This window comes from Echinops telfairi, unplaced genomic scaffold (assembly GCF_000313985.2).
Source record: "Echinops telfairi isolate 266 unplaced genomic scaffold, ASM31398v2 ScPeMD7_443;HRSCAF=831, whole genome shotgun sequence".
NCBI lineage: Eukaryota > Metazoa > Chordata > Mammalia > Afrosoricida > Tenrecidae > Echinops > Echinops telfairi.
This window is the reverse complement of record NW_022104341.1, coordinates 27750288-27761419: the sequence shown is the minus strand read 5'-3', so window position 1 is coordinate 27761419 and position 11132 is coordinate 27750288. Positions and strand designations below refer to the sequence as shown.

General features: G+C 35.3%; 1 protein-coding gene across 2 annotated transcripts in view; it reads right to left on the bottom strand.

Annotated features, from left to right (window-relative positions):
- HFM1 (helicase for meiosis 1) overlaps positions 1 to 11132 on the bottom strand; it is a 136376-nt gene that overhangs the window by 93900 nt on the left and 31344 nt on the right. For both annotated transcript variants that reach the window (XM_045291920.1, XM_045291921.1), the window contains exons 12-17: positions 5134 to 5334; positions 4968 to 5056; positions 4007 to 4050; positions 3802 to 3903; positions 3063 to 3208; positions 2175 to 2269 (exon numbers count right to left, since the gene is read on the bottom strand). In XM_045291920.1, the coding sequence (XP_045147855.1) occupies positions 2175 to 2269; positions 3063 to 3208; positions 3802 to 3903; positions 4007 to 4050; positions 4968 to 5056; positions 5134 to 5334 (677 nt within the window). The remainder of the gene's footprint in view (positions 1 to 2174; positions 2270 to 3062; positions 3209 to 3801; positions 3904 to 4006; positions 4051 to 4967; positions 5057 to 5133; positions 5335 to 11132) is intronic.

Below are 11132 nucleotides of genomic sequence, written 5' to 3'. Positions count from 1 at the left end.
GAAATAAGCCTCCAATGAATGGCCTCTATCTACAATTGAAGGATGGAAGTATAGTAATTACTAAACAGAGTGCGTAGGAGAGATGAGATAGAAGATCACAGGCATGTCTGACTTGAACAGTTAAAACCTTGTCAGTTGATCCCCCTCTGATGCATGCTGGACCTGATTTGGTTTTCAACATTTTCTGTATTTTGGGTTTGTTTTGTTCTGTTTTTATTTGTTCACATTAGGATGTATCTCAGAGGTGTTATGTCATTGGAGATCACCCTCTTGAAGTTGTGTTATATGTTTTTCTGTGTTTCGGTGTATGAAACCCAGGACTGATGACTATAGAGATAGCAAGTAGAATAAGGGCTCGAGGGGGTGGGGTGGGTTACAGTGGTGAGGCGTGGGGTGGTAAAAGGGAGATGTTGTCAAGGAATCCAGGAAGAAAAAGAATGTTTGGAAACCGACGGTGATAGCAATTGTACAACTCTACTTGACGTGACTGAACTATGGAATGATATATATATATTAGCGCCCAATTAAAAAAACATTTTTAAAAATTTACACATTATAATATTTAAAAATCTGAATTGAATATGTCCTCATTTCACCTTCATAGAGGATTCTCATAGTTAAAAATACTAGTCTATGAAAAATCAATTTAAGCTGTTCAAATTTGATACACTGAAAATGCATGAATGTTTCACACACTTTGAGAAAAGTATTAAAAATCTTAAGACTAATATGGAAAATATAATTCCTCACAAAAATCTGTCATATGGCATTAGAGAAAAATGAAACTATAGACAATTGATGTGCCATGAATATATTATTCTACTTATGTTAAAATATTGATAGAATATTGCTATTTCAAAAACTTTTGATTTAATGTACCATGATGCATGTTTAAAAATAATTTTGGAATAAAACTATTTTATACACTCATCCATTAATAAAATAATTCATTAGGTAATTCAAAAAAAGAATCAATGTACTGAAGTTATGGTGTTGGTGAAAAACACTAAGATGCTATAGATAATCATGATATTGTTAATATTCATATATCTTAAATCTGTCCTGGAAGTACAACCAGAATATGCTTTAGTAGGGATGGGCGAGACCTAGTCTCACATATTTTGGACTTGTTATCCAGAGATACCAGTAAGGGCAGGTAAGACTTAAGTCTCACTTATTTTGGACATATTAGCAGGAGGCACTGGTCCTTGGAAATGGACATCATGCTTGGTAATGGAGAGCATCCAGGAAAAAGAGGCTTATCCATAACAAAATGGATTGACACAGTGGCTGCAACAATGGGCTCAAACATAGAAACAGTTGTGAGGAGGCAGTGATTCATTCTGTTACACAAAGAATTGCTATTAGTCAGAACCACCTGGACTGTATCAAACAACAAAAATAATGCTTGTGGATATAATCTCATTTGGAAATGAGTTCCTTGTAATGTTAATAAAACAGAGTTCGTGTAGGCTATGCTTTTATCGATCTGTTTTGTGATTTAAAAAAGAGATTAAAGCAGAGACTGGGGAGGGTAATAAGTTATATTAAGAATGAAGGGCATAAGCTCACAAGGGACAAGGACTTTTCTCCATAGGGGAGAAAGAGAGAAAGCTTTCCTCTGGAGCAGTGGTTCTCAGCCTTCCTAATGCCTCTACATTTAACACAGTTCCTCGTGTTGTGGTGATCCCCCAACCATAAAATTATTTTCATTGCTACTTCATAACTGTCATTTTGCTACTGCTATGAATTGGGTGACCTCTGTGAAAGGGTCATTCGACCCCCAAAGGGGTCGCGACCCACAGGTTAAGAATTGCTAGAGTCATCACCCTGAATTCAGACTCATAGTCTCCTATACTGTGAGAAAATAAATTTCTGTTGGTTAAAGCCATTTACTGTTGTATTTCTGGGGAAAAGACAGGGCTTTCTACTCCCGTAAACAGTTACAATCTTGGAAACAGGGCAGTTCTACCCTGTCCTATAGGATCACTATCAGTCAGCATTGACTAGATGGTTGTTTGTTTGGAGTTTTATTTCTGTTATATCAGCACTAGAAAACTAAGACAGCCTTAAAGAATATACATTTATTAATTAAAATTACTGAAATATTGTTAAAAGAAAAAGAAGTAAACCATACGAACATTATTATCTTTTAAGAATATTTTCTATATTACCTGCTTTCTACAGTATCACTACAATCTAACATCTGAATGTACTTCTCTCTGGTACTTAATCGAGTCATAATAACTGCAGTAGCTGTACTATCAAACTGGAAAAACAAAACAAAACAAACATGGAAAGAGAAATTTAGTACAGAAGACGACATGTTGGTACCAGCTCTCTTCAATATCGCAAGAATTTTACATTACAATAAACAGTTCTCTTGTTTTGACTACATGTCAAAAGAGCCTAAAAACACTTGATTTAGAATTTTTAAGAATTTAATTTTTAAGATGACTATAAGCTATGAATACATACCATTTTGACTTCACCATAACATAGCTTTGGTGGTGGCAAAATCAATATAGATTTAGGCAAATGAATAAAAATAGCAAGTTTTTTTATAGTTTACATATAATCTAATTTATTCTATAAAAATTTTAAATGTGTATAACTTATTATTTTGAGGTTCTTTGAAAAGGTAATCTTCCTAAATGTTCCCTCAAATATTTGCCAAAAGAGGGTATGTTTTGAAACATGTATGGGCTGACTTTTATTGTCACAAAAAATGCCTGGGGGAACCTACTGACATTTAATGCAAGGACCAACATATGATATGTTGTGTAATGCACAATGAAAAACGGTCCCACTCATTATGTCCAATCATCAATCCACCCTTTCATTAACTAACTAGAGTTTGGAGGACATGGTAGGAGAATAGTCTGGTTAATCAGACTTATTTTTTCTCTTCCTCAGTTAGAATAGCTTTTCTCGGTTACATTTTAATTTTAAATCTAACCTAGCATGAAATGTTAACAATTTGTTCATGAAAATTACATAAGAAGGTTTTTGAATGATTTGTTTTACCATGTATTTAAAATAAGTTACTTGAGGTCACTTACTTGAGGTCGACCAGCTCTACCAATCATCTGTAGAACATCTGTTTCACTGTACTCTTCAAACATTCCTCCAACATAATGCATTGTTGATTTGATAATTACTAGATGAGCAGGCAAATTTACTCCCATAGCTAATGTACTGGTAGTAACTGCATCAGATTAAGAAATATTCATCTCAAACCATATAATCTTATTATTTCAGGAAGACATTTTCTTTTAAAGCCCTCCCTTTATATTATTATAAAGGAACCCTGGTGGTACATTGGCTACCAATGGGCTGATAACTGCAAGGTCTGCAGTTGGAAACCACCAGCTGCTCCTTGGAAGATGGGTTTTCTACTCCCAAAAAGTCTCAATCTTAGAAACTCACAGAAGCAGTTCTACCCTGATCTAGAGGGTTGCTATGAACCAGCATTGACTCAACAGTAGTGAATTTGGGTTTGAGCTCCTATTATAAAAGTAGTAAGAATCATATATAAGAAACTTAGAAAAGGAGGATAAAATGAACTTTAGGACCTAAAATAATATCACATTTCAACCTGCAACCAATTTAGTTGTTCCTTTTAATTTTTACTATGTTCAGTAACATTATAAAGAGTAAACACTGCTCAAGAGTTTACTGTTGCATGTATGGGTAGTTATATAGCTTTAGATTTTTGGAAGAAAGGCAAAAATAAGTTAAGACTATGAGAGGGTTTTTTTTTTCCAAAACATAATATCCAAAAGAGCATGTTTTACTTACAAAGAACTGGTAGATCTCCAATGGCGAAAGCTCCCTCAACTATTTTTCTATCTGGCAGCTCCATGCCAGCATGATGATAAGCAATACCATGTATTAATATTTCTATAATAGAAATATGCAATCTGTTAATTATTTTTATTATTTTATCAGTAACTGATTCCTTTATCTAAACCTGAAGTAATTCAGAAGTTCCTTATAAACTTACCTCTCAGTTTTGAATCTCTTATAGAAGCTGCACACTTCTGTAACCTATTTAAAATATAATAAAATATTAAGAGTTTTTTCTAATATTAGTATCCTATAAACCTCTGAAATAATTTATTGTTTTAGAGCATACATATATGAAAAGATTTTCTCCACACTATTATCTGAACACTACCTGTAAAGAGTAAGGACTTTCTTACTTTCATATTCATATGTTCCTAACTATAAGCTGTACTGTTTGTTCAACCTTAAATATGTGTGTGTGCATGTGCGTGTGTGAAATCATCTAGCAGCACAGAATGAGAAAGAATGAACCCAAGATGAAGCCCTGAGAACGGCAACATTTAAGAGTTTGGGAGAAAAGCTAAAAAGGGGACTGCGAAAGAGAGGTCAACAAGGTAGGAAGAGAGTCACTTGAGGCTGATAATGTAAGCACAAAGCCCAGAGTTCTTAAAGAAAGTATAAGTGGTTAAATATGTTAGACATTCCTAAAATATCAACTGAGCAAGAGCAGTTTTAGTGGATGATAACAACACAACCAAACAGATCATCTTTTAAGAAAGCTATACACGTTGGGTTGTGATTCACCAACTCGACACGATCAGCAACTCAAAATGACTAGCCACTCCAGGGTAAACTGTTAACAGTCTTGGAAACTCACAGCGGCAGTTCTATCCTGTCCTACAGGGTCACTGTAAGTCAGTATTGACTTGATGGCACTGAGTTTGATTTTGGTTTATCAAGAAAGCTGGCTATGAAATAAATAAGGATCATAGCTGTACTGAAATTCAATATCTCATTTAATCTTTAAATTTACTATTATGCTTATTTTACAGATTTGGAAACTGAGGCTTGGAGAGGTCAAATAACTTGCCCAAGCTGAAGAGATAACTTAGTTATCTATATGACCCCTAAAAACTCTTTCTAGCTCTTAAAAGAAAGATGGAAAAATATATATATACCTTTGTTTCTGTTCCATATTCATAATGAATTTAGCATCTTTCAAAAGAACAGAAGCAGCTTGTTGCACACCTTTCCTTGTTGCACAAAACTGTAAATGAAATAAACTGTATCAATCATGTTGAAAAATAAGCATTATAATAAAAAATAAGCAATCACGATACATACCACAAGTGTGGGCTTCTGATCAGAGTACGTTTGTATAACACTGGCGATTTTGTAATTGAGGGTCAGATCAAACTTAAACTCAGTTTGGTTACTACTGCAGGGAAATCCAAGGACCACTTTTCGAAGTTTCACTGGCCTGTGGCTCTCATCCATTTTCAGACAGATAGCAGGTCTCTTACCATCTGAAAGCCATTCTGCAATCTTAACATATACATTTAAAATGTTTCATAAAGTTCTTTGCTAAAAATCCACAATTAAAGACCACTTTAAGTTAAGATATAAACATACTTAACCAAATAGTCTTTTTTACTATTAAATATTTCATTGACATTGTTCTATTGGTATACTGTTAAATACTATTGATAGTAATAATTCTATATTATACTAAATTTTCACTAAGGTAAACTTCAAATTATTACTCATGTTTTACTTAACTTCTAAGAGTCAAAATAAGATAAAAATTTATTTAGGCATATAAATGAAAATTTTCACTATTTGCTATTTTTCTTTTTTTTAAATGCTTTCATTGGGGGCTCTTACATCTCTTATCACAATCCATATAGTCATCTAGTGTGTCAGGCATATTTGCACATATGCCGCCATCATCATTTTCAAAGCATTCTCTTCCCACTTGAGCCCTGATATGAGCTCCCCATTTCTTCCCCCTCCCTCCCCTGCCCACCTTCTCTCACAATCCTTTATAAGTTATGGGTTATTTTTTCCATATTTACATTGTCCTCCATTGCACCTCACCCATTTTTCTGTTATTCGTCCCCCTGGGAGGGGGTTCTAAGTTGATCCTTGTGATCGAACCCCCCTTTCCCCCCACCACCCTCCCCTAATCCTCCTGTTAGCTCTACTCTCATTGTTGGCCCTGAGGGGTTTATCTATCCTGGATTTCCTGGTCTAATCTTATTTGTGAGGTAAAACTGAGGTCATGATAGTGAGGTGAAGGAAGCACCAAAGAACTAGAGGAAAGTTGTGTGTTTCATTGGTGCTATACTGCACCCTGACTGGCTCATCTCTTCCCTGTGACCACTCTGTGAGGGGATGTCCAATTGTCCACAGATGGGCATTGGGTCTCCACTCCATGCCTCCGGCCCCCCACCCCCACCCCGTTCACCTTGGGTATGGTTTTATTCTGGGTCTTTGATGCCTGACACCTGATCCCATCGACACCTCATGATCACACAAGCTGGTGTGCTTCTTCCATGTGGGCTTTGTTGCTGCTGAGCTAGATGGCCACTAGTTTATCTTCAAGCCTCTAACACTCCAGATGCTATATCTTTTGATATCCAGGCACCATCAGCTTTCTTCACCACATTTGCTTATGCACCCATTTTGTCTTCTGCAATCGTGTAGGGAAGGTGCGCATCTCATAGTGCCGGGTTGTTAGAACAAAGTGTTCTTGTGTTAAGGGAGTACTTCCGTCGAGGCCAAATGTCCATGTGCAACCTTAAGATATGAATACATAGTTCTATTCCCCTCTCATTATATATATAAGTACATGCCTGTATTTAGGCCTCTATCAATGTCCTTTGCCTCCTAGTTCTTTCCTCTATTTCCTTTTTACTTTCCTCTTGTCCCACCATCATGCTATTTGCTATTTTTCAAAGCTACAAGGCATAGTGATTGTGTGTTGGACAGCTAACTGTGAGGTCAGCAGTTCGAAGCCACCAGGTGCTCCCAAAGGAGGAAGATGGGTCTTTGTACTCCGTAAACAGTTACAATCTCAGAAACCCACAAGGGTAGTTCAACCCTGACCTATAGGATCACTATGAGTCAGAACTGACTTGGTGGAAGTTTATTTTTTTGAGTTGATTGGAAATATAACTCCTTTTTTGTTGTTGTTTTAACCTAAAGAGTAGCTGGACAATAGCAAAATAATGTTTGGCTTAAGTTGTTGGCAAGGGTTTGTAAGTTTAAGCAAAAAATAATAACACTTGAGAGACAGGCTAAAAGCACTTTTCATACTCAATGTTGGAGTCACTAGCTTAATTTCTGCAATCTATCTGCATGTAGCCTGATTGATAATCAAGCTTTATTCCCTGATATTAAACTGACCCTTTGACAGCAGAAGATTGATTCATAAATTTCTCATTGTACAGAGAGAAAATATTAAAATATTTTAATAGATATCATGGATTGAGAGAGCATATAAGAATTTATAGTGTGAGAAAGACAAAAGGATAGGGATTATCTTAATTTAGGAGAAAATTAGAAGTTGAGGAGATGAAGAAAGAGAGTGATAAATCCAATCACAAAGTAGTAATTGTCACAGGTGGTGAGTTTTAAAAATTATGGGTTATTTATATGTAATAATTGCTTACAAATCAATTTTAAAAGTTTAATATCTCAATGGGGAAAAATTGTAAGGGATATGGTTGACAAGCTACAAAATAAAAACTAAAAGTTGTTGAAAAATATATTAAAAATATTTTCTTCATGAAAAATAGAGGAATACAAACTTTAAAATTAAGATACCATTTTAAACAATAAGTTGACAAATACTTTTAAAGAATAATAACAATAATAATTTCATTTTTATACCATCAGTGGTAGGGTACAGAGAAATGATTGCTGACGGTTAGAGGCACAATGCCCTTGAAAGTTTTATGTATGGTGATACATAGATCCTTAATAGTTTTATGTATCCTTTGAGTCAGCTATTTTACCTAAAAGTTAATCCTATATTCATGAATACTTTTAAAGATATATTAATTTCTGTACTGCTTACAATACTAAAAAATAAAAAACTTAATCTCCCATCAGTTATTTGATACATAAATAATGATAAAATCATAAAGCCAGTATAAAAAGTAATATTTAATGACATGATAATATCTGTAGGGGAAATGCAGGTTAGAAAAGAGTATTACATTATCATTCATGAATAAACCTGCAAAGATATATACTGGGTTATTGTTTTGTTGCTTCCAAAAAACCCCAAAACTCAGGTCATTGAGTTGATTCCAACTCATAGCGACCCTATAGGACAGGATAGAACTGCTCCCTGTGGGGTTCTGAGACTGTAATTCTTTATAGGAGTAGAAAGCCCTGTCTTTCTCCCAATGGGTGGCTGGGGTTTCAAACTGCTGATGTTATAGTTAACAGCCCAATACACAGCGATAACACCACCGGGCTCATGTAAATTTAATTTTTTCTATCTTTACATTAGAATATATAAACAACTGCCATTTCAACAATTTTAAAAATGATTAGTCTCGTCAAATTAATGATACAGAGAAAATTTCCCATTGGATCTTTAAATGAATTTCTAAGAAGCATCAGGTTAAACAGCCATGAAAGGTTGAGGAGTAAATAAGAATGAGATAGTACTGCTTTTTAAGAAGTTTGCTTAAAAATTGAAGATAAAAATGAGGATATATATTTGTTATTGGAACTATAATACCATACAAAATTATTTCTTTAAGTATCTGTTCCCCTTAAGAACCATGAGTTCCTCTTAAGGGCAGGATTTATATGTTTTCATCTTTATATCTGTCTTTAATGCTGATGGTAATCATCTCCAAGTAATTATTTATACTTGCTACCTTATATTGCTGGTTATAAGCTATAAAATGAAAAGCGTTACTGTTCTTAGGAGCCATCAAGTGAGTTCTGACCCATAGTAACCCTATGCACAATAGAACGAAACACTTCTGGTTCTGTGGCACCCTCAAATTGTTCCTATGTTGAGCCCATTGTTGCAGCCACTGTCAATCCATCTCCCTGAGGATCATCCTCTTTTTTGCTGCCCCTCTATTTTACAAATCATGATGTCCTTCTCTAAGGCTTGTCTCTCTTTACAACATGTCCAAGATATGTAAGACAAAGTCTTGCCATCCTTGCCTCTAAGAAACGCTCTAGTGTACTTCTTCCCAGACAGTGTTGTTTGTCCTTTTAGCAGTCCATGGTACTTTGACAGCACCATAATTCGAATGGACCAATTATTTGTCAGTCTTCTTTATTTAACATAAGTAAGAAGCAACTGAAAATACCATGGCTTGGGGGCACCTTAGTCCTCAAAGTAATCCCCTTGCTTTTTGGCACTCTAAAGTGGTCTTGTACAACAGATTTATCTTATGCAACATGTTTTGATCTCTTGACTACTGTTTTCATGAGCAATGATTGCACATCCAACCAAGACAAGATCCTTGACAACTTCAATCTTTTCTCCATTTATCATGTTATCTACTGGTCTAGTTGTGAGGATTTTAACCTTCTTTACATTGAATTGCAATCCATACTGAAAGCTGCTGTCTTGGATCTTCATCAGCAAGTGCTTCAAGTACTCCTCACTTTCTGCAAGAAAAGTTGCCATCTGTATATTAAAAGTTGTTAATAAGCCTTCCTCTAATCCTGATGCCACATTCTTCTTCATATAAGCCAGTTTCTCTGAATATTTACTCAGTATACAGACTGAATAAATATGGTGGAGTATACAACCCTTTCTGATTTTAAACCATGCCGTATTCCCTTGTTCTGTTTGCACAACTCCCTCTTGAACCATGACAGGCACAGCATGTGCACAATCAAGTGTTCTGGAATTTCTATTCTTCTTAAGACTATCCATAGTTTATTATAATCCACACAGTCAACGGCCTCAGCATAGTCATAATACACAAGTAAACATCTTTCTGGTATTCTCTGCTTTGAGCGAAGATCTATCTGACATTAGCAATGATATCCCTTGGTCCATGTCCTCTTCTGGACCCAGCCTGAATCACTGGCAGCTCCCTGTCAATGTACTGCTGCAGTCATTGTTGGAGAATATCCAGCAAAAATTTTACTTGGATGTGATATCAATTATATTGTTCTCTAATTTGAGCATACTGTTGGGTCACTTTTCTTTGGAATGAGTACAAATATGGATCTCTTCTGGTCAGTTGGTCAACTAGGTGTCTTTCAAATTTCCTGGCATTGATGAGTGAATGCTTCCAATGTTGCATCACTGTGTTTAAACATTTCAATTCCTAGAACTTTGTTCTAGAATGCTGATGCTTTCAGGGCAGCTTGAACCTCTTCCTTCAGTACAATTGGTTCTTGCTCATATGCCACCTCCTTAAATGGTGGTATGTTGACTAATTCTTTTTGGTACAGGGACTCTGTATTTTGTTTATCTCCTTTTGATGATTCCTGAATTTTGCCCATAGAATCTTTCAATATCATAACATGAAGCTTACATGTTCTTGAGTTTTTTAAGATAATCAGTGCATGTTCTTCCTTTCTGTTTCTAACTCTAGATCTTTGCACATTTCATTATAATATTTAACTTTTTCTTCTCAAACAGCCCTTTGAAATTTTCTGTTCAGATCTTTGACTTCATCATGTTTTCTTTTTCTCTTAGTTACTCTATGAGTAGATCAAGTTTCAGAGTCTCTTCTGACACCCAATTTGATCTTTTCATTTTCCCCCCATCTTTTTAATGCCCATTTGCATTCTTTATGAATGATGTTCTGAATGATGTTCTGCATGTCCTCCCACAGCTCATCAGGTCTTCTGTCACTAGTGCTCTATGCAGCATAATCTGGTTTTGAGATGTTCTCAGAATTCAAGTGGGATAGATTTAAGGTTGCATTTTGGCTCTCATGGACCTGATTTAATTTTCTTCAGCTTCAACCTGAAGTTAACATATGAGCACTTGATGGTCTGTTCCACAATCAATTCCTGGCCAGGTTTTAGCTGCTAATATTGAGCTTCTCAATGATCTCTTCCCACAAATGTAGTCAGCTTGGTTTCTGTGTATTCCATCTGGAGAAGTCATTGTACTGTTGAAAAAATATATTGTTATGAACAAGTTGTTGGTTTTGCAAAATTCTATCATGTGATCTCCAGCTTTGTTTATATCACCAAAGCCATATTTTTGAACTACTGTTCCTTCCTCTTTGTTTCCAGCTTTTGCATTGCAATAATCAATCATTATCAATGCATCCTAATTGCATGTTTGATCAATTTCAGACTGAACACATTGGTAGAATTCTTTGGTTTCTTCATTA